Source organism: Ipomoea nil, unplaced genomic scaffold (assembly GCF_001879475.1).
Source record: "Ipomoea nil cultivar Tokyo-kokei standard unplaced genomic scaffold, Asagao_1.1 scaffold2921, whole genome shotgun sequence".
Lineage (NCBI taxonomy): Eukaryota > Viridiplantae > Streptophyta > Magnoliopsida > Solanales > Convolvulaceae > Ipomoea > Ipomoea nil.
In genome coordinates this window covers 2,087,781-2,112,229 of record NW_017619349.1, presented here as the reverse complement: position 1 = coordinate 2,112,229, position 24,449 = coordinate 2,087,781, and the positions used below count along the sequence as shown (strand labels likewise).

At 33.4% G+C, this 24,449-nt stretch overlaps 3 protein-coding genes, 1 long non-coding RNA gene and 2 other non-coding genes across 6 annotated transcripts; 5 read left to right on the top strand and 1 right to left on the bottom strand.

Moving 5' to 3' along the window:
* The first annotated feature begins 7,577 nt into the window (after positions 1-7,577).
* LOC109160876 (cytochrome P450 CYP749A22-like) lies at positions 7,578-11,845 on the top strand. The gene is made up of 5 exons (XM_019309128.1): positions 7,578-7,859; positions 8,693-8,916; positions 9,202-9,440; positions 10,090-10,471; positions 11,334-11,845. The coding sequence occupies exons 1-5, from the start codon at positions 7,601-7,603 to the stop codon at positions 11,763-11,765; spliced, it is 1,536 nt and encodes a 511-aa protein (XP_019164673.1). The 5' UTR covers positions 7,578-7,600; the 3' UTR covers positions 11,766-11,845.
* LOC109160886 lies at positions 9,440-20,561 on the bottom strand. Its single transcript, XR_002050823.1, has 3 exons — positions 20,551-20,561; positions 16,635-17,027; positions 9,440-9,450 (listed from the first exon to the last, which is right to left on the bottom strand). It is a non-coding gene; the product is annotated as an uncharacterized LOC109160886 (long non-coding RNA).
* On the top strand, positions 12,395-12,467 carry TRNAV-UAC. Its single transcript has one exon. It is a non-coding gene; the product is annotated as a tRNA-Val (tRNA).
* On the top strand, positions 13,550-13,622 carry TRNAV-UAC. The gene has a single exon. It is a non-coding gene; the product is annotated as a tRNA-Val (tRNA).
* On the top strand, positions 15,801-18,507 carry LOC109160882 (D-aminoacyl-tRNA deacylase-like). Its single transcript, XM_019309142.1, has 8 exons — positions 15,801-16,130; positions 16,223-16,365; positions 16,456-16,519; positions 17,246-17,298; positions 17,515-17,570; positions 17,742-17,819; positions 18,006-18,188; positions 18,319-18,507. Exons 1-8 carry the CDS (start codon positions 15,845-15,847, stop codon positions 18,404-18,406), a joined length of 951 nt encoding a protein of 316 aa, XP_019164687.1. The 5' UTR covers positions 15,801-15,844; the 3' UTR covers positions 18,407-18,507.
* On the top strand, positions 20,268-21,680 carry LOC109160883. Its single transcript, XM_019309144.1, has 2 exons — positions 20,268-20,449; positions 20,599-21,680. Exon 2 carries the CDS (start codon positions 20,708-20,710, stop codon positions 21,437-21,439), a length of 732 nt encoding a protein of 243 aa, XP_019164689.1. The 5' UTR covers positions 20,268-20,449; positions 20,599-20,707; the 3' UTR covers positions 21,440-21,680.
* Positions 21,681-24,449: the final 2,769 nt, after the last annotated feature.

Genomic DNA, 24,449 nt, shown 5'->3' with positions numbered 1-24,449 from the left:
AATTTTCAACAAATCTGGGTCGGTTGCTGGTCACCTTTTTTTGGTCAAAAAATTCGTCAGAATGTGGCCTGAACCCTAATGACCTGTGATAACATGTCATTAATTTATTTTTGGACTTCATTGCACTTAAATGAATTGTTGATGGGTGTAATTGAACTTTTAAAAAGTTTAGAAGCCTATAATTGACTTTTAAGCTAAAATTCGATGACCTATTTGACCTTTTTTCCCTAATACAAAAATACTTGCTCATTTGGTAAACATGCAACAATTTGGAGTAGCTTATTTGCTCCAAATTGCTGATATTTGAAACAAATGCAGCTTTTCTATAAAAACCCAAAACGCCCCTTAGAAATCCTAAAAAGAAATATCTTACCGTATATGTGTTAACTACCGTTTCATTTTGATTCCAAGTACAGTTTCATTCTACATTATATATACAATGATCTTATTACAGTGAGTTATGTTATTGAATTTTATTTTATACACGGTTTCATTAGACAATATATACTCAAATATGTGAAATTATTATTCAGTTTCATTTTATATACACTGCAGTTTCATTACACACACAACTACAATATTATTTCGATATAACTACTGTTTCATTGGACAATATACACTCAAATATATGAAATTGTTATTCAGTTTCATTTATATACACTGTAATTTCATTTCAACACAACTACAGTAACATTTCGATATAACTACAATTTCATTGGAGAATAATATACACTCAAATATGTGAAACTGTTATTCAGTTTCATTTTATATACAATATAGTTTTATTATAACACAACTATAGTCTCATTTCTATTTAGCTACAATTCTATTTGACAATATACACTCAATATGTGAGACATTTTATTCGGTTTCATTTTATACATATTGCAGTTTCATTTTAACACAACTAAAGTATCATTTCAATTCAATTACAGTTTCATTTTATAATATAAAAATAATATGTGAGACAGTTTCATTTTAAATACAATGTAATTTCATTTTATTATGAACAATAAAAAGAATACAGACTCTTTTAAGATATAACTACAGCCGTTTCCATAGGGTCAAATAGGCCATTGAACTGCACACAATAATGCAATTAAGCCACTGAACTTAAAAACCCAACAATTAGATCCCTAAACTAATCAATTTCAAACAATTTTTCCAATTTGAAGGCTTCCAACAGGTCATAATCACCAATTAATTATTTTTTTAAAAATAAATTTAAAAAATTAATTATTTTTAAATTAAAAAAAAAAAAAGGACTACGGCTACCCGTCTCCGGCCGATTTCTTCGTCTCCATGGCCGGAGACGAAGAAACCCTTCGTCTCCACTGCCGGAGACGAAGAGTTTCTTCGTCTCCGGCCATGGAGACGAAGAGTTTCTTCGTCTCTAGCCATGGAGAAGAAGAAACTCTTCCTCTCCATGGCCGGAGACGAAGAAACTCTTCGTCTTCGGCCGTGGAGACGAAGAAACCGGCCAGAGACCTTTTTTTTTTTTTAATTTAAATAATTAATTGTTAAAATTTATTTATTTTTTTTTTAAGGGAAAAGGGTCAAATAAGCCACTGAACATTTCGTGAAAAGTCAATTAGACCCATGAACTTTTTAAAAGTGCAATTGAATACATGAACTCATGATTTTGAGTCATCCGATCCCATTAGCAGGTTACCTCCCAAATAGGTGTCGGTAACTGCCCTCGTGGCTTGCCACATAAGCTATGTTTTGATTATTTAGATTGCCAAATAAGCATAGATTTAAAAAAAAAAAAAAAAAAAAAAAAAAAAAAAAAAACTTCTGGACGCCCATGTTCTTCTTCTTCTTCTTTATTCTTCTGCTTCACGCTCCATCATCTTTTATTATTATTATTATTATTATTATTATTATTATTATTATTATTATTATTATTATTATTAGTTTTGAGACGAATCATTGTGAGGATCAGGAAACTCCATCGTCGTCATCGTGTTCATCCTCGGAGGCCGATGATGAGCATCAATTTACTTCACTGCTGCCTTGAGGATTCAGAAGCAACAACAGGTTGAGAAAGAGGCTAGACCCAGATCAAGAACGTTGGTTTGGGGCTGTTCGGGTCCATTCTGAAGCGATTGAAGGATCGAAACAGGAACAAAAAGAGGGAGAATAATAAGAACGGTACTGAGGATCAGAGGAAGTTCATCATAGTTTCAGGCAAGGATGATGATAATGTAGTAAATGAAGCTGTGGGGTGAAGGGAAATGGAGATGCAAGTATGGGAGTTTCTTGCTATAGTAGGCATAGTAGTGCAGGGTGGTCGGAGAGCAACGAAGAGAAATCTTTGGATTTGGAGACTTCCAGCAGTTGCAGGTCTGAAGAAGAGTCGGAAGAAATTGAGGAGAGATTGAGCGCCAATTTCCAAGCCTTTGAAATCCTCTTCTGTTCAAGCCCTCTAAGCCCATTCAGATTCTCCCTCAAAAGATGCGAATCTCTTGGTCGCCGGATGCCGGACTTCTCTTCTCCGGCGACTTCTCCCAATCTCTAAAGATGAAGATGATTAAGCAGTGAAATAAATAAAGATGAAGATGATGAAGCGGTGAAATGAATAAAGAAAAAGAAGACGAAGCAGAATAAAGAAGAAGAAGAAGAAGAACAGAGCGTACGAAAGTTTTTTTTTTTTTTTTTTTTTTTTTTTTGTATAATTTATGCTTATGTGGCAATCCAAATAATCCAAACATAGCTTATGTGGCAAGCCACGAGGACAGTTACCGACACCTACTAGATAGGTAACCTGCTAATGGGGTCGGACGACTCGAAATCATGAGTTCATATGTTCAATTGCACTTTTAAAAAGTTCATAGGTCTAATTGACTTTTTACGAAATGTTCAGGGGCCTATTTGACGCTTTTCTATTTTTTTAAAAATAATTAATTTGAAAGACCTGTTGACCTGTTAGAAATCTTCAAATTAGAAAAATTGTTTGAAATTGGTTAGTTTAGGGATCTAATGGTTTTTTTTTTTTTTTTTTTTTTTTTTTTTTTTTTTTTTTTTTTTTTTTTATGTTCAGTGGCCTAATTGAATTATGATGTGCAGTTCGATGGCCTATTTGACCCTTAGGGGCCGTTTGGTTCACGGAATGTTAGATTACCTTAGGGAATGTTAGATTACTTTAGGGAATGTTAGATTGCTAAGAATGTTAGATTACTGGGAATGTTAGATTCCTGTGTTTGGTTAAAATTGAGGTATGTAATATAATCATGTTTGGTTTAGGGTTATCTTTTATTATATATATATATATATATATATATATATATATATATATATATATATATATATATATATATATATATATATATATATAGTATCCTTAACATATTTTCATATATTTTAATAAATTAAATAAATAAAATAATTACATGATTTTAAAATATTAATTAAAATCTTGAACTTGAGAAACAAAATTATTTTATATGCTAACATAACGTAATAAAAAATATATAATATAATTACAAAAATAATTAATAATAATAATAAGCTAACATAAAATATATATCTTTAAATAATTAGAATTAAAATGACAAAATTTATAAATATCCAAGGTTATCTTACATTACCTAACAAAATGAAGGGAATCATATTCCCTTCAAAATTCTATGTGGAGGGAATGTTGCATTCCCTGGGAATGTTATATTCCCTCAGAGAATATAATCCAAACATAGGAATGTAAACTCGGGAATGTCACATTCCCTTGTTTATATAATATAACATAAACCAAACGCCCCCTTATTCCTTTCTTCATTTAAAGAAACAGTGTCGTTTTTGAACCATGATCACGGTATAACTACTGGACTCCGACTCTTCAATTAGCTATAGTCCATATATGCAATCGTTATGCCATGGAACCGTGTTTACCATTCATGGTGAACACGGTTCCAACGGTGTTAGTACACCGTTATCTTTTTTTTTTTTCTTAATTAATTGCGTGACTTTTCTTCTTCATTTTCACATTTCACGGTTTCACTTTAATTTGAGGTGAGCAATGATTTCGGATATTCATAAATTATGAATTCATGCCTGCACATTCACTTTGGAACCATGCCTACACATTCCCGTCCAAAATCACGGACATTCATAAATTATGAATCCATGCCTGCACATTCACTTTGGAACCATGCCTACACATTCACTTTGGAACCATGAGATTATGAATTTTCAGTTATGAGATTATGAATTTTCTGTTATGAGATTATGAATTTTCTGTTATGAAATTATGAATTTTCTGTTATGAGATTATGAATCTACATTACATTCATAATCTCATAACAGAAAATTCAGAATTTAATAAATATTTTACTTTTATGCGATTATGAATTTTCTGTTATGAGATTATGAATTTACATTACATTCATAATCTCATAACAGAAAATTCATAATTTGATCAAACGCGCACCGTTAACTCCATATTCGCGAATTTCTTTTTTTTTTTTTTTTGGCGTAAAAATGACGTTGTTTGAACTTGTGTTCACTATTCACGGTAAACACGTTTACAGGGCATAATTTGCGTCATATATGGCTCTACTCGAATTGCCTTAAAAACCAAACAAGCCCATTTTTTTAACTAAAGAAACTGGGTCTGGATCAATGGGCCAGACCCAACATAACTTAATAACACCCCGAAGAGGCAAATTATACCGTGCACCAGGACGCACAATGCATTGTGTGGCCTAGTTCAAAACGATGTCGTTTTGTACTTTTTGTGTGTATCAACTATTAACCCCTTAAAAAAATTTATGTTTCAAATGTACAGAATTGTATAATAATAAAAAAAACTTAATTTTATACCTGAAAACATAAAATTTTTATAACGGAAAACCCTCATGTTTCGAATGTACAGAATTATATAATAGAAAACACATAATTTTATAACTGAAAATTCTCATGTTTCGAATGTACAGAATTATATAATAGAAAACACAGAATTTTATAACTGAAAATTCTCATGTTTCGAATGTACAGAATTATATAATAGAAAACACAGAATTTTATACCTTAAAATCACATAATTTTATACCTGAAAACACATAATCTTTTTTAAAAGAATAAAAATCCAATATTTTGAATGTACAAAATTTTATACCTGAAAATACAGAATTTTATAACAGAATACAAAATGACATCGTTTTGGGATGCGCGAGGCAATCTGCGCCCTGGTGAGTGGTGAACGGTATAAAGATTGCCCCCACCATATTCTTTCCTCAACAAATTAAATCAAAATCTACCTAGCAATTTATATCGTAGGGCAGACATTACATTGTAATATCAAATCTTAGAACCTCGTTAAAATAAAATAACAAAAAGAGAGCTGGAGAGAATTGATGAAGTCAAACTAAAGAATATATACTTTGTTTGGTTGTGTGTATATATATAAAATCATTAACGACATACATATTTCAGTTAAGTTGTCACTTTCTTTTGTAGTAAACAAATCTCCAAATGGCACAGAAAGACATGCATAAACCTCTCGTTGTCCAACGGTGTTTATCAGATCACTTGCCGACCTTTAATTCCTTGTTTATGTCGTCCATATATAAACTAATATTAAAAATAAAATTTAAAAGAATGATACGTAAAAGTTAAACTAATTAACAATAATAATAAGTTAATCAACTGTAAAATACGTACACATTATAGCAATATATTTCAACGATATGATATCTATTAATTATGATCATTTTTTTTTATGAGAATGAGCTTAGTAGTTTAATTAGTTGGGAAAATTGTAATTTTGGTTTTTCAATATTGTGAAAAATATATAGTCAATTCAAAATTTTTCATTGTATCTAATGCCTAAGTTGTCGAGGTTGTGACAAATTTAATCCTCAAGATGACAGAAAATATTAATTTTGATAGTTAAGTGTTAAAAAGTAAAAACTTAAGTCCTTAAGATTATATTTTAAAACATTTTTCTCTGTAATAAAATTAATTTTACAGTTTAGAAATTAAAGTGAGTATTGAATACTGTAGAAGAAAATTGCAAATTCTACAAACACGAGTAATTATAGTTTTTGAGTATTTAATTAATAGTTAAAATTAACGCTTCTGTCACCTCAAGGACTAATTCCGCCACAATCTTGACAACTCAATCAAAGATCAAACTGAACGTAATGATGCATATGACCGAGAGAGTGAATTAACTATTTTCCTACAAGAATATTGCAACCTACAAACATAACTAATTATAGTTTTGAGTATTTAATTGTCAAAATTAACATTTACAAACTACGTTACTTGGAGAACTAATTTTGGGACAATCTTGACAACTCGATTAAAGGTCAAACTGAACGCAGTGATGCATATAATTGAGCGCAAATTATGCTATGGAATCGTGTTCACCGAGAATGGTGAATACAAGGCAAAACAACGTCGTTTTTAGGCCAAAAAAAAAAATTTCGCGGATGTGGAGTTAACGGCGCGCGTTTGATCAAATTATGAATTTTCTGTTATGAGATTATGAATTTTATGAAAATTCATAATCTCATAACAGAAAATTCATAATCGCATAACAGAAAATTCATAATCTCACAACTGAAAATTCATAATCTCATAACAGAAAATTAATAATCTTATAACAGAAAATTCATAATCTCATGGTTCCAAAGTGAATGTGTAGGCATGGTTCCAAAGTGAATGTGCAGGCATGGATTTATAATTTATGAATGTCCGTAATTTCGGACGGGAATATGTAAGCATGGTTCCAAAGTGAATGTGCAGGCATGAATTCATAATTTATGAATGTCCGAAATTATGAATGTAATGAAAATTCATAATCTCATAACAGAAAATTCATAATCGCATAACAGAAAATTCATAATCTCATAACTGAAAATTCATAATCTCATAACAGAAAATTCATAATCTTATAACAGAAAATTCATAATCTCATGGTTCCAAAGTGAATGTGTAGGCATGGTTCCAAAGTGAATGTGCAGGCATGGATTCATAATTTATGAATATCCGTGATTTCGGACGGGAATGTGTAGGCATGGTTCCAAAGTGAATGTGCAGGCATGAATTCATAATTTATGAATGTCCGAAATCTTTGTTCACCTCAAATTAAAGTGAAACCGCAAAATGTGAAAATAAAGAAAAAAAAAGTCACGCAATTAATTTAAAAAAAAAAAAAAGAAAGAAGATAACGGTGTACTAACACCGTTAGAACCGTGTTCACCATTTCATGGTGAACACGGTTCCATGGCATAACGTCTGATAATTGAGAGAGTAAATCAACTATTTGCGGGCTTACAATGTTAGAGGATCAAAACTACCATTTTGCCTAGTTAATTAGTTTATTTATACCCCACAATCTTGACAACTCAATTTAGATTATTAAAATTGTCATTTTCCAAATTATTTATTATTCGTATGGATGTTTAATTTGTGACCTAACTTGCATTTACCTTTGTAGTTTATGTCAACCATAAAACTGCAAATTAAAGCCATTGGGATTCCCATCCCAATGGGTATCTGGTATCTATATATGTATATAGGTTAGAGTTAATTGTATCCTAGTTCATATATCATTTTGTGAGCAAAAGGGGCAATGGACATAGCAGTTTCAACTGCAATGATAGTTTCATCTTTCTTCATCTCTCTCTGCTTACTAATAGCTGCAAGATTTATATACAAAGTGATATGGGTTCCATTTGTGGTGGGATATGCTATGCGATCACAGGGAATCAAAGGCCCTCCTTACAAGTTTATCTATGGAAATACCAAAGAGGTAATTCAGATGAGGATGCAATCCATTAGTAGTGCCATGGAAATATCACATGATATCTTGCCTAGGGTGCAACCTCACTACTTTTCATGGATCAAGTTATATGGTACGTTGGTTACAAGTATTATATGTTAGCATGATTTTGTTGTCTTTAATTTGCTTTTTCTTAATCTGGTAGACGTACTAGACTTGACCCTTCACTGACCTCCGCAAAACAATTCACTCCCAGCACATATTACTTGAACGTTTACCACTATGCCAAAAGATATAGCTCATAGCGAAGGCGCAACTTTGTTTTCTTATACCACTACATTTTCGAGAGGCAGGGTATGGTGATGGACTTGGCCCTTCAGGGTCTCGCCCAACAATCCCCTAGTCACTAGGTATTGGACTTGGCAGTTGTCTTTCACCAACTAACCTCCGCTCAATAGTAATTTTACTATCACTTTAAATATCACTGCTGGAAATTATGGAATTTCCGACCACCTGAAAGTGATCTTAAATCAAGTCGAAAGTAAAAAATGGTCAGAAATAGCAACAAAGGTTTTTCCGGATACCAAAAGTGGTCGGAACAAGGCTTTCGACTTGATTTAAGATCACTTTCAGGTGGTCAGAAATTCCATAATTTCCAGCAGTGAATTCTTAGTTGAGACAATTAAAATATCTTTCAATTTGACATGATCGTAACAAATACTTATTTGTCACTGTTATCATATTATCTGTGACCTAAAAAAAGTTATCACAATTATCTCATACAATAGTGTCGAATTATTTTTTTGGTCATAAAAAGAGTATTATTTAATTTGTGACTAAATTATGAAGTGTCATAAAAGATTTATCACTAAATGTCCTCATTCTTGTAGCACGATATGTAGTAAAGCAAGCAAATAAAATGTCAATTTGGAAGTTGTTCTTAATTGTGTTTATATATGCATGCAGGGGCTAACTTTGTTCATTGGATTGGCCCTAAACCACAAATGGTTGTGACTGATCCTGAGCTGATCAAGGAGATACTAGGCAACAAAGAGGGATCCTTCGGCAAAATTAAACTTGAAGGTGATCCAAAGAGGATGTTGGGGGATGGACTTGCAATGACAGATAGTGACAAATGGTCAAAGCTAAGAAAACTAGCCACCCAGGCTTTTCATGCAGAAAGTTTGAAGGCAATATACTTCCATCTGCTCTGATATCACTTGTTAAGATAAAGCGCTTACAGCTTATCACTACGTCAAAAACTATAGCTAGTAGTAAAGACGCAAATTTATAATTCTTTTATACCTGTACGTGTAGCAACTAACACCACATCTTTAAAGAACAGGATGTTGGACTGGCCAGTCGCCTGGTATTGCTGGACTTGGCCTTTCTGGCCTCCACCTAACAATGTTAATTCTATTATTGGCAAAGTTTAATTTTTATTTGATTAGTTCTAATGTTGTGGGGGTTTTCAGGATATGGCTCCAGACATGATTGCAAGTGTGGAAGAGATGTTGGAGAGATGGAAACATGAACAAGGGAAGGGGAAGGAGATTGAAGTGACTGAAGATTTCAGGCTTTTAACCTGTGAGGTGATCTCAAAGACAGCTTTTGGAAGCAGCTATTTGGAAGGGAAAAACATCTTTGAAATGCTGATGAGACTTTCCGCCAACATAATCAGAGATATTACTAGACCTCGATTTTTTGGCATTGAGTGAGTATGACTCCAATTTCTTTAATATACTCTAGCTACCAATATAATTAAACTTATAACTATAATTTAGGTAAATTCTTATCTAGTCCACATCAGGTCTCTGTCCAATTATCTCCTAATTATCTAGTGTTAGACTGGTCTCTGTCCAACAATTTCTTATTAATTTTGAGGGATAGAGTGTTGGACTTGACCCTTCATATCTTCGTCCAACAATCTCCTTAATCACCTAGTGCTGGATTTGATCATTCACCAACTTCCGCTAACAATTCCCCCCCACACCCCAAGCCCTTGACAACCTTAATTGTACTTTGAGTCATCAAAATGGATTTAGCCTATTGGGCTAGTCCGTCCTTCACCAACTTCCGCGCAACAATTCTCACCCACCCCCAAGCGCTTGACAACCTTAATTATACTTAGAGACATCAAAATAGGTTTAGCCCGTTGGACTAGTCCGTCCCGTCCCGCCAAAAGGGCAGAGCAGGCTCTATTTTGCAAAGCCTGTTTTATAACGAGTTTTAGCCTGCCCCGCCTAACTTATACATTGATAGCTCTAATTGTACTACACTTATTTTACTCTTATTGGGACTCGAACCTGACTTTGATATCACTTGTTAAAATCAAGCGCTTACTAACCGAACAAATATTGCAGAAAACTTCTGAGGCTGAATGAAGACATGGAATCAAACAGGATTGAACGTTCTCTTTACGAATCAATCACGGAGCTCATAAGAAGAAGAGAAGCCATGATGGCAGAATCTGGAAAAGTAGAGAGCTTGGGGAGTGATTATCTTGGATCACTTCTCAAACTCCATCACCATATTGACAAACAAAACCGCATTTCCGTACAAGACATCATCGACGAATGCAAAACATTCCATTTTGCCGGACACGAGACAACTAACAGCCTCCTCGCCTGGGTTATTGTTGTCTTAGCAATCCACACTGATTGGCAGGAAAAAGCAAGAAAAGAAGTTCTTGAAATATGCGGTCAACAAAAGCCCAAGCCTGATGCCGTTCAACGATTAAAGACAGTAAATTCTCTACCTCTTCTTTACATCCCAATTTGCCACCCTAAATTATACCACGGATCAGAGTCTACCTTGCATTCAAAATGACCTTCAAATTATGCATGTGTGATATATTTTGTACATACAAATAATAATTTGTGTCTATAAGCAAATTAAAAGCACATAACTGTTAACTATTGACACATAAAATGATAACTATACACATAAACTATTAACTGGTACAGAATATAGGTTAACTGCAGACACATAAAATAATAACTATACACATAAACTATTAATTGGTACAGAATAGAGGTTAACTGCAGACACATAACATAGTATTAACATATTATGTGTCTGCACTTAACATATTCTATATTATTTAATAGTTTCTATATAGTTAACATGTTATGTGCCTTTGATTTATTTATAGGCACATAAACTGTAAATTGCATATAAAAAATATATAAACTATTACAAACATATAATTTTTAGATTAGGGTCCACAATACAATATGTACCCTGGGTCCATGGTATAACAATCGAATTGGGATGCCCTCCTACTCGACCCTTAGTCGAGCATAAGGGAGCGAATGATGACCTCCCTTGGCCCCACTCGGGGTGCGACTGGGCCAAATGCAACTCCTTGGCGACAGACGTCGCGACAAGGGGTTGCGTACCCGTGTGCATATTGTTGCGCAGTGTCCCCGTCGTTCGTGGGGCCCATTAGTGTAACTCTCCGACCGTGACCACAAGTCTGGCGGAAATACCACTCGTTGGCCAAGCTACGTACTATACCATGGTGGACGATGACAGCCTTGAATTACAATTCCGATCATTCAACCAAACAAGGTAATCAAACTTAGATTGTCTATGATTAATGCAGATGAGCATGATAATCCAAGAAACCAGCAGGCTATACGCACCGGTGCTCACAATCCTGAGAAGAGTGAAAAGGAAAACCAAAATAGGGAAACTCACAATCCCAGCAGGAGTGGAGATAGACATCCCAATTCTAGCAGTCCACCATAACCCAGAGATATGGGGAGAAGATGCCCACTTATTCAACCCAGAAAGATTTGCAGAAGGGGTGGCTAATGCAACCAAGAATAACGCCATGGCGTACTTCACTTTTGGCACTGGCCCTCGCAAATGTGTTGGCTTGAATTTCACCATACTGGAAGTGAAGATAGCTCTCACCATGATCCTCCAACGCTACACCTTCATCCTCTCTCCTAATTATGTTCATTCGCCCTTCATGGTTTTGACTCTTCGCCCTCAACAAGGAGTTAAGATCCTTCTCCGCCCTCTATCATAAGACTACTCCTCACAGGTCTAGATATAAGAAACTATATATACTACTCACAAACTATATACCAATAAATAATAAATGGTACGTTTCTTTTCATTGCTTATTTGTATTTTGTTGTTTTATTTTGAATTGTTTTTGCGTTGTAGAATATTAAAATATTAGTCTATTATATAGGGACATGATTAAATGAGAATAGAGTCATATGGTAAAAACTAAAAAGTGAAGACAGATCTCAGCCGACCATCAGGATTAATCAATGGTTGAAGGTTTAGTAAAAAAAAAATGAAAAAAAAAATACTTGATTAATTATATAATTATTACACATTTTTAAGTTTCAATATTTATGAAAAGAATCTCACCTTCTTTCCATTAATTTTCGGTAATCCTCAACCGTTAATCTACCTAAATGGATGGATCAAATCAGTTCTCAGTTTTTATATGTGATCATTTTCTCACGTCACGTAATATGAATATATTTTGAATAATGGCAACGGAAAACAGAAGGCAATCTCATATTTCAATGATTATTACTTCTTAAAAGGTAATCCTATTATTCAATGTAAATATGTAATCCCACATTCCTTGAACTAAACTAACTGTATAATATTTAAATCAGTGACCTTCATTGCAAAACAGTTGCTGTGGTGTAGTGGTTATCACGTTAGTCTTACACACTAAAGGTCCCCAGTTCGATCCTGGGCAGCAACATTATTTTTCCTCTTTCGTAAGTGAAATGGCAAACGATCCTGGTATGTACTACAAAAAATTGGAACACTTTTTTTGTTAGTAAAATAACAAACCTCCTAATTATGTAGAGACAAATTTTGGATGCTTAGATGGTTGACATGGCTGGCATTCATGTATATAAAAAAATTTACACGTAAAAATCACATCAACATAATCTGCAATAACAGAAAACTTATTGGTAAAATAGTTTTTTTTTTTTTTAAAATTTTCGAGTGCTACTGACTCTATTACAATGTAATAACTATCAATACATATTTTCTCAATTTATTAAAGTACATGGAGTTCGAATTTATGACCTTTCATTTGGAGGCGCCACTGAAATATCATTGAGCTACAATCTACTTAACAATTGATAAAAAAGTTTTTGTTACACATTTTTAAAAAGTTTGATGACTATTATGGAACTTTTTGTAATAACAATTAACTTTTACTAAATAATTTGGGGTTTATTTGCCCTTCCCCTTCTTTAGCTTTCTAAGAGCATTATGATATGTCTTCGATTTTTAAATTTTTATATAACATTTTAAGTTAATAACTTTTTTTTGAGAGTTGTAAAAAAAAAAAAAAAAAAAACATTTGAAATATTTTATACAATCTTGTATCTCTTTTTTTTTAAAAAAAATTTCTCTTTTCTAACTTTTCTAAGAACAAATTTTCAGGGATCGATGGATTTTCAACAATCTCCCTAGTCACCTAGTGCTGAATTTGGTGGTCATTTTGGTCCTTCACCAACTTCTGCCCAACAATTCTCTCCCACCCCTAAGCGCTTGACAACCTTATTAATTGTATTGCACAATTTTTATTCTTATTGAGACTCGAACCCGTAACTTCTTTGATATGACTTGTTAAAATCAAGCGCTTACCTTAATAGATCAGAACTAATATTGCAGAAAACTTCTGAGGAACGTTCTCATATTTCAATGATTATTACTTGTTAAAAGGTAATCCTATTATTCTATGTAATCCCACATTCTTTGAACTAAACTAACTTTATAAAAAAACTTATTAAGATTAATTTATCCAGTGATCTTAATTCCCAAATGGTTGCTGTGGTGTAGTGGTTATCACGTTAGTCTTACACACTAAAGGTCCCCAGTTCGATCCTGGGCAGCAACATTATAAAGTTATTATTAAGTGAAACGGCAAACCATTTGCTATGTGGTTCAAGACAAATTTTGGAACACTTTTTGTAACTAAAATAACAAACATCCTTTTATGTATAGACAAATTTTTGTATACATGGATACCCTGTAGACTATTTTACATTTTTTAAAATAATTTCTTTATGTAAATAAAATTAAAGAAAAATTACAAGTTATGTTGACATGAATCTATGTGACATTTATATATACAAAGAAAATTACACGTAAAAATCACATCAACATAACCTGCAATAGTAGATAACTTATTGATTTAGGGTAGTGCTACTGACTCTATTACAATGTACTAATACATATAATCTCTCATTTAAGAGAGCCACAGCGATGTTATTGAGTTACAAGCTACATGACAATTGGTAAAAAGGTTTTTAAGAGTGAAAAATTATTTTTAGTTTTCAAAATGAAAAATTGTATTAGTAAACATGTTTTTTGTTTTCTATTATACAGTTTCAAGCAAACTGGATAAAATTTCCAGTTAGTAAACAACTTCTAAGTTTCTCTAGTTTGTGCACCGCATATATATAATGGGTTTATAAGGGTGTTTTTTTTAATAGTAACAAATAATTATTCCTAACATACTAGAAATAGCTAATAGCAATGGGGTCTTGAAATGTTTATTCCCATTGCGATTTGCAAATGAAATAGATCATTCCATAAAATTTTATTCCTTACTCTAAAAATTGAACCAAACAGTGAGGTGGATCTATTCCAATGAATGGTATTTCATAAATCAAAAGTTTTATGATCATAAATCGTAAAGTTTTAAAATTTTTGTAAGAGTATATAAAAATTTTTCATATTAAAAAGTCTACAAATTTAATTAAAACACCATAAATTAAATACATTTTTACAAATATTTTAATATATAGGAAATTTTAAAAATGGTCATCCGATTATGACCCTTTCTCAAATTGGTCATATGACTTTTAATTAAATCCAAACTGATCCTACAACTATTAGATTTTAAGTCAATCGATCCTCCATTAGTTGGCCGTGAACATGGCATCAAATTAAGGGGCAAAACAAGAAATTCAACTCATATATTTCATTATATAAAGATTTCGACTCCATTGCTGAATGTATTGAAGATGTTGTGTAAAATATAGGATTTCCTGATATGCTCTGGAAGAATTTTGATACCTTTGCTTAACTTCAATTGGATTAGGGGTTTTCTGGCTTCAACAGTTCGTTTGCTAAACCAAAGGTACTAATAGACTAAACATGATACAACGTAAATTTCCTATTTTAGTTTTTAATTTGACAGCCAAGTTCACGCCTAACTAACAGAAGACCGATTTAGTTTAAAATCTAATAGTTGAATAACCAATTTAGATTCAAGGAATAAGGTTCAAATTGGCCACTGAACGTAACCTGAAAATGCAATTAGGCCACTGAACGAACAAAAAGTGCAATTAGGCCACTAAACACTCCAAAAACGTGCAATTAGGCCACTGAACTCTCCAAACGTATGCAATTTCACCGAATAGCAGGTTACCATCAATTTTAACAGGTTACCTGCTTACGTGGCAGCTGAGTTGGCATTTTTAATAATTTTTAAATAATTTTTAATAATTAATTTTAATAATAAATTTTATAAAAAATTAAAAATAAATTAAATAAAAAATAAAATAAAGTCGTTTTTATTTTTTTAAATTTTTTTTAAATAAAAATTTATTATTAAAATTTATTAAAAATAATTTAAAATTTATTAAAAATGCCAACTCAGCTGCCACGTAAGCAGATAACCTGCTAAAATTGAGGGTAACCTGCTATAAGGTGAAATTGCACATTTTTAGAGTGCTCAGTGACCTAATTGCACTTTGTTTTCGTTTAGTGGCCTAATTGCATTTTCAGATTACGTTCAGTGGCCAATTTGAACCTTATTCCTAGATTCAATTAAAAGTCGTAACACCTAATTTGATAAAGGACTATAGAGTCGAAGAACATTTTGGAAATTTCTACTTTTACTATATATATGGTATATGTGTGTATTGTATGTTTATATGATCATATCCGTGTTGTACGGACTACGGGTGCCTCCAGAATCAATTTCCAATTTTGCTTTTGCTTTTGCTTTTGCTTTTTCAAGAATCAAGGGGCGGTCTTTGGTTCAATTACCATGGGCTATTTAAGCAGTATAAATACCCAAATTCAAATTTTCCTCACCTAAACATTGAAATGGTGACATTAGTGGTGGCGACGACGACGGATCCGGCGTCGAATGGCCCGGCAACGGCGCTGCTATCGATGCCGGGTTGGACTCCCGGGCCCAATCTCGACGGGGTCATTAGAAGCTTCATTTGTGGCCACCTCAGATTGCTCCAACACGACAAGGGAATCGTCGAAGAGGACGACTTGGATCTTCGCTGGGAAAAGGCCACCGCCGAGGCCGTCGATGAGGTCATCTTCCTCAGTAAACACACCGCCGTCTCTAACCGCCCCGCCCTCACCATTCACCCCATCGGTATCAAGTTTAATCCATTGAGTTTTGAAGCGAGCGATTGCTAATTGTCACTGGGTATATCATATTTTTTAGATTTTAATATGGGTTTTTAGGAGTTCCCCATTTGAAAGAGGGCGATGTTCCGCCGCAAGGAGGGAGACCAGGGTGGGCGGCGCCGCCAAATCCTAGGATGGGTCCTTGGTTGATTCTCTTGAAGAAGATTGCTCAGTCTCATAATCTGATTCCTGAGTTTGAGGTATGCAGAAGAAGTGTGTTCAAAGTTTTTATCTTTATCTGTAAATATATGCATAAGTTTAGTTCTCTTATGTTTAATTCCTATCTTTAGATTACTCTGGAGGCTACTCATCATGGACCTATCACTACCAAGCCCACAATGTTTATTGAAATAGGTAAGCTTAAAATAACTCCCATTATGATTTTCATGGCCACCATAGCTGATACTTATCTATACTGCAAAAAAAAAAAAAAAAAAAAAAAATCAAGACAATTGATCTTAAGAGTGACGATGAAGCGAGGAAGTCGATGAAGTGGGGAGAGATGAGTGAGGAGGCGACGAAATGAGGAGGCGATGAAATGAGGAGGGATAAGGTTGAATTAATGGAATGATACCTGATTTAAATTAGGTAATGGGTTTTGTAATTATACAGATAATCTGTAATCATATCCTGTGTTTTAAAAAATTGTCAACCAAACAATTTTCATGACTTTCATTCCCATTCCTTGTGGCTAACCCCATGAACCAAACACACCCTTAATTTGACAATGGTGGATCCATTTCTTTCTAAAACATGGTATGTTTTGAAGCATTCTTTTGAATGGTGGATGGTTGATATATTCTTGAGTGAATCGAAGGACTTATTGATGATTAGATAGAGTGTCCAGAGTACTAGAACAGTTCTCTACATGCTATGTTTACAAAGTTTTTGTTCCTCAAATGAAGGTGGCCCGACAAAAAGGGTCACTTTGTTTTTGTATTTCTTTTACCTTTCCACTTCTTCCCATTTTGGATTCCTCCTCTTTCATTATACATCTGTTTTTCCCGCATTCTGTCATCATTGCAGATGTGAGTAGTTCATTTGTAACAATTTTATCTAATTTTTACAAAAATGAAATAGGGAGTACGGAGGAGTACTGGAAGAGGCAGGATGCTGCTCGTGTTGTTGCTTTAGTGAGTATACTTTGTATTGACCGTTTAAATTTCTGAAAAATCTTTAACTTCTCTACGTCTTATATTGTGTTTCTTGAAGTTTAGCTCTTACAATAATCTATGTTGCTTGAATCTACTTATTGCCCGAATGTGCTTCTGTTGTGTTTTTGTGTAACTAATATTTCGGGTTAGTCACATTACTGAATTTTCCTAACGGTGTTTTCTTGCTCTCGTAAGCTAATTTGGGAAGGACATGGGCTAGGCGAAGGTTCTGCTATTGGCACTTGGGACGGGTAATATTCAAGTGTTTTCTTTTCTCGTTTTTGTCTCTTTCCTCAGTTTTCTTAGTAGTTTCTATACCTTAATTCGAGTTTCCTTTTCTGGGTTGAATTATATGACTTCCACAGTTTCTGCATAGTTTTTATTATTTTGAATTATGTTCTTAAAACTTGATTTATTACCAGATGCACAACGCCAAAGAATAAAGTTCTTCTCGGACTTGGTGGAGGGCATTATGTTCCCAGGCATATGGACATTATCCAGTAAGTTATATGTCCTTACTTTCTCGTATTGACTGCTTGTTGCTAAACAGTTACCTACCAATTTAAGCCTATTAGATTATTAGTATGGTGACAAAACTCAAAAACATTAACTGTTATTCATCCGAGCAAATTCTATAGTCGTTATGTTTCTAAACACTATCAAATCGATTTTTTCTCTTTATCCAGGAAAGACGGTTGTTGGGTGGGTCATCTCCTGTCGGGGTATTCCTTGCCGATGGAAGATCCTGGGCAGTCGAAAGTGAAGGCAGAAGAGATCGGAGGCACTTGGCGACAAGCGATAAAAGCAGCTTTTGACGCCACGAGGGAAGCTTTCCCTGGCGGTGAAATTTTGGCTCATCTTGATCAGAAGTAAGTACCGTTTCAAAAGCTTTTTGCGTTTCACTAAAAACTCGGTTCCCCATTCCCATTGCAAGTGCAAAAACCCTCGTAAAAGCTTCATGGCGTATAAACCTCCTCGTTTACTTTGATGTTGGTGCAGGAGCTTCAAGGGGTGGCAGAAGAACGCCATCACCGAGTACTTAGCTTCACAAAACATTAAGGTGGGGAAGCCGAGTGACTTCTGCTGATTGTGCGGCCACCAAAGTAAATTTTGATGTAGTATACCGGGAACGTATTCATTCCCTTTTCTATATTTGGTTTCCAAGCTACAATATTACTTCGGTTTAAGCCGCCTAAGGCTGAAATCGCCTCGGCCTAAGGGCGCCTAGTGTCTAGTCAGTGTCCAGATGGCCACTTAGATCGATTTTTACAATACTGATATATATAGGATCAAATGAGAATCACTATTCCCATGCAAACTGCAGAATCCGGGGTCCATGAAATGGGAAGGCTTGCACAATTGACAACAATGTTAAAGTTTGAACCTTTCACTAGAGGAGCAAGACTTGTTAGTCTTTATATATTGCAATAATGGAGTGGAACATATAAGTGTATGATTTTAGTCTAGTTAGGTAGTTAATAATAAGAAATGATCCCAAGCATCAAGACTTTACACAACTTTGCAAATTCTTAATGTAATAATTGTGAGGATCCCACCAGGCCACAAAGTCTAGATATGCATATGGAGATCTACCTATGTTATAATAGGGTGTTGCTATTTGCACCACCCTTTGACCAAAAATTGGTATAAAGCATTTTGAGATTGTAAAAATGTGAAAATTTTTAATAATTAATAGGTGGTATAAATAGCTAAATGATGGTACATTTTGCTATTTGCACCATCTTAGTCAAACTCGTTTATGAGGTGTAATTAATAATTTTTTAATTTAAAATTTAATTAAGAGAAATTGATACTTTTTTCCCCTAAGTTATATACTTATAACACTTTTCCCCCTGAATTATTCATGTTAGCATTAGCCCCTCAATTATTCTAAAAGTTACGATTTTCCTCTCTGATATATTAAATTGACATTTCTACCCTTAAAGTAAACATTTTATTTATTTTTCTTCTATAACAAATTATTGTGTATACGTAGGGATGACCAGGGGCGGAGCCAAAGGGGGAGGGGGGGCAGGGGGCAGCAGCTGCTCCCTCACCCCACTCCCACCCCATATATAATCTTTGTATGTATATATAGTATAGAAGATTATTCGATATAATCTTATACATAAATTATAGAGTAAATATCCAAAATGGTCCCTCGATTACAGCTAAATTTACAAATTGGTCCTCGACTTTTAATTTCAACCAATTAAGTCCTTAACTTTGTAATTTTAACACAATTTGGTCCTCTGTCTATTTGACCGTTTGTTGACTGTGATTTTTGAGGATATATATGTAATTTCATGGTCCATCGTCAATTTTTAAGGTTCTGGTTGCATTTCCAGACCGCACTGTTACATTGGAACCCACTATCGAAAGCAATTACCAAATCCGATCACCTTTCTTCATCCTCCCTTTGGATTCAATGTAGTTGAGTTCGTACCAGAGCGAAAAAGACGACGTGTTTCCGAACCAGTGCAACGTCATCCTGGAGGCCTCCACGTGCTCCGACGAGAGCTGAAGGTTCTACTGGAAATCGTCGATCACGGTCAACAAACGATCAAATAGATAGAGGACCAAATCGTGTCAAAATTACAAAGTTAAGGACTTAATTAGTTGAAATTGAAAGTCGAGAACCAATTTGTGAATTTAGCTATAGTCGGGGGACCATTTTGAGTATTTACTCTAAATTATACTCCGTAACAAACACACAACAAATCAATAAATATACTTATTTATTGCACATATTATATATACTCATTACTAACCCAAACCCAAATCTACTCATTACTAACCCTTCGTCTTCCTCACGACGTTCCTCTGTGTCTCTGCCCTCCGGCGGCGGTGAAGCCCTCACACCCTCTGGCCCTACCCTTGCTTCTCAGTCGTCTCGGTTTCTGCTTCTCACTCAAACTGTCAAACGTCACGACGGAAGGTACATCATTCCTCTATTGCTCGCTTCAAATTTGAATTGGGTGGATGGTAGAGTTTTGGATCTTTCAATAAGTTATTGATTTGAGGATTGAATCATTTGACTTTTCAAAATTTCTATCTGGAATATCAATCGGAAATGGAAAACTGCGAATTACCAAGCGATCTGGTGATTAACATTTTGACCAGATTGTCCGTAAGATCTCTTATGCGGTTGAAATGTGTTTGTAAATTTTTCTATAATTTAATTAAAAACGATCATTAATTCATTCAAAAACACTTTGAATTTAGTCGAACTAAAACTGGTGGAGCTGTCATAGAGTTTAATTCTGCCGATGGTGAAAGTCTGCTATTTTACTTGGTCTACAAAGATTTAGAGTCTAATGAGACTAGATGCATATACCTAGACGTGCCAAATTCAAGATTATTCAGATACATCAAGTGTTGTGATGGTATGCTATGCCTGATTATAAATGGAATTAAGGGTGATTCAACTGTTGATGTTTTCATATTGAATCCATCCACTATGGAAATTATGGCCTTACCTTCAATTAAGGTGCCCAACAAATCACCTGTAATGCGGTTTGGATTTGGGTTGTCTAACAATATCGTCGGGAAGGTTATCATGCTTTTGAGTTTTGAAGATGTAAAGTCCAATTGTGATGATAGTTATGAAATTGTAATGGTTTGTAGCCAAGTAGATGATTCATGGAATTGGAGGCAAGTAGATGTTCCACAAGCTCTTAAAGATTCACTTAGGTCTGCATATTTTGGTGATTTTTATTTCAAAGGAAAATACTATTGGTACGGTTTGCCTGGATTGATTTGGTTTGACATGGATGATGAGGTTTTTGGTATGATTAATACTCCATTTGAATTGAAAATTAATTTCTTTACGTTTATGAATGAGACCATTGTGTGTGTTAGTCAACCCATTCTTCCCCCTGATGAACAGGGTAAGGTTTATTTTGACATTTGGTTAATGGAGGAAAATAATAACATTTTTAATTGGCATAAACAAGCAAGGATACTCGTCCATAGCATGGGTGAACAGTGGATGCCAGTAGGAATTTGGAATCCAAGTGGCCATTTACTAATGCTTGTGAGCTATTTGAATCCGGACTTCTTCATGAATGATGATATTGAAGACAGTGATGTTCCTTTTTTCAAGAACGGCCGGATCTAATTTCTATAGATTTGGTAACTCAAGAAAAGAAGATTATTTATACAAGTCAAGAAAAAAAGAGTGCCATTAATATTGTTTTGAATCCAAGTGGGGATGTTCAAGTTTGCAAGAATGTTATTAAAGCTCCAGAGTGGAATGAGAGTAATATTTTTTGGCATGCGGGAGCATATTCTCAAGTTTTTTATGAGAGTTTGAAATTTCTTTAAAAATAAAAATTAAAAATATTATGCATGGATGGTCTTTTCAAATCATGCCGTTTATGGAATGGTGTACTTCGTTCCTCCTAGTATTATTTTGGATAACTTTATCTTCTTTTTTTTTTTAAAAAAAAAATCATTTTTATTAAAATATTTATTAAAATTTATTTATTTATTTATTTATTTTTATAAACAACTAATAACAATCAACTATTTCCGTTGACAAACAACCGCAAATTATGCTGTGCAACCGTATGGTGCACACGGTTGCAAAAACGACGTCGTTTTGACTAAAAACGTGCGTCCCACTTAAAAAAAAATTCAGATTCGATTTCCGGCAATAGCATTTCTTTTTTTGCATAATTTGAATTATATATCCACAAATTCATAACTATATATCCCGTGGATGAATAACACAAAATTCAGAATGAATGAACTAAATATTCACAATGAATGAACTAAACATCCACAATGAATGAACTACATATCCACAAATTCATAACTATATATCCACAATAATGCTGTTGAGGAGAATCAAAATTGATTTTTTTTTTTTAAAATGGGACACGTGTTTTTAGTCAAAACGACGTCGTTTTGCAACCGTGTGCACCACGGTTGCACATCATAACTATTGACAAACAACTAATGTGGCTATTTGTTAATGGACTAGACACCCATAATATTGTTCAGATCTTGTCCATGTAAGGCTAACATTATTCTTACAAATCTCTCTCATCTTAAAAAATGGGTTCCACTTTTACATCACTCAATTTGCAAATGATTTACTATTCACACTATATCCTTACAAATCCAATCAATTTTCAAAAGGTAGACCTAATATATTAAAATAACATTATAATTTATATTAATTACATTAAAATATTAAAAAGTAATATATTTTTTTTAAAGTACAAAACTGCCGCAGCAAATTTGCTATCAGATGCAAATCCCTTTACTTAAGAAAAATATATAAATGATGTATGTAGCAAATGCCACATCATTTTGCAAATGGGCAAATTGAAAGATAATCTCAGTCTAACATGACAGATGTACATGTTTAATAGAGGTGGTTGTTGTGCCTGCCTTCATATGAGAGGAACATAAGCGAGCATGGTTGTTGTGCTTGCCTTCATATGAGAGGAACAAAGGCGAGCATTATGGTTTGAGAACCTACTATCCATCAACGAAATAGCATTAGGGTGGTGCAAATAGAATTTCCCGTTATAATAACATAATATGTATATTTGTATTAAAATTTAAATTAAAGTGTTAGTAGCTAGCTAAGGTGCTCAATTAACACCATTTATATTGTCATATACGAAATGAAGATTGTACATTCATACATATAACCTACTATGGAGTATCTAATATTAGATCATTTCCAATTCAAAATATTAAATTTTACACCAAATTTTACGTTAAAAAAAATAAAAAAATAATATTAGTATATTTTTGCATCAAATTTTATTAATCTCTAACCCATTTACATCAATTTTTATTTCTATGCAAAAATAATTTGTATTATCATAATTAAAACTTTATATTGATACTTTAATTATTTAAATATAAAATATAATTGTAATGCAAATAATATTTTTATTCCAAAATAATATAGAATATAACATCCATCACGTTTAATTTTGAGAATTATCGTATCGTTCCCGCATATGCTCAAGTAATGTATTACGAAGTGCATAATGCACTTTTTTATATTTTATTTGTTTATGTCGAGTAAAAAAAAATCTTGAGATAAAGTACTCTCACTTCTAGTTATATTCAATATGTTATTCTTGTTTTAATCGTCTTAATAAAATCTTTTAAATGATATAATTTATTTTTAATAATATAAATTTTATGTTTAGGTATTTAACAAAATACATAATAATAAAAAAAAAAATCAGGTAGAAAACGTGAAAATTTATGCCAAAATGACATTTGACTGCCTTCCATAGCAAGTTCCATTTGTTGAAGTAACCTTCAAGCTCATGTTCTTCATCTCGAAGCCTAGTGTTTTGTCAGTGCGATGCACGGTGTAAATTTAAATATATCTTAATAAGTTTTATAAAATAAATTAAAATGATAGAATAAAGATATCTCGGAAGTCATTGCCATTTTTTTCTCCTTTTTCTTTAGCAATACTAAGTTTTTTGTTCATATTGAACATCACAACATCCTACCGAAGGAATATCAGAAGGTCCAACATGCGTCAAAGTTTGTAAATTATTATAAGTATAAAACAAAAAAAAATTGTAACTTCTAATAAATGTCAAGCACATTGTACTCAGATGACATGTAGTGACCTCTTCCATGTGGGAGGTCATGAGATTGAGCCTCAGTTGAGGCGTTGTTGACTATGGGAGGTCATGAGATTGAGCCTCAGTGGAGGCGTTGTTGACTCTTTGTGCTTCATTAGATTGAGAAAGTATGTTCGAACAGATACTACATTGTAATAGAGTCACTAGTATTCAAAAAAAAAAATTAAAAAAAAATAGATGGAACGATTACATCAATTCTATATTATTATAAATTATAAATATAAAGTTAATATAATTAAAAAAGAATAATTACACATTAATATAAATTTATGTAACCAAACCCCAGCTCATTTATTGAACATAATAACTAGCTCTATTATTAAGCCCATTTATTTTACCCTCAAAATCAACAATTGTTATATCGTGCATCAGTGCGCATAATGCATTGGGCGCCTTAACAATCTCATATTTCGTATGTACATAATTTTATAGTAAAATACACAAACTCTTAACATGATATACATAATCTTAACATAATACATAATACACATGAACTCA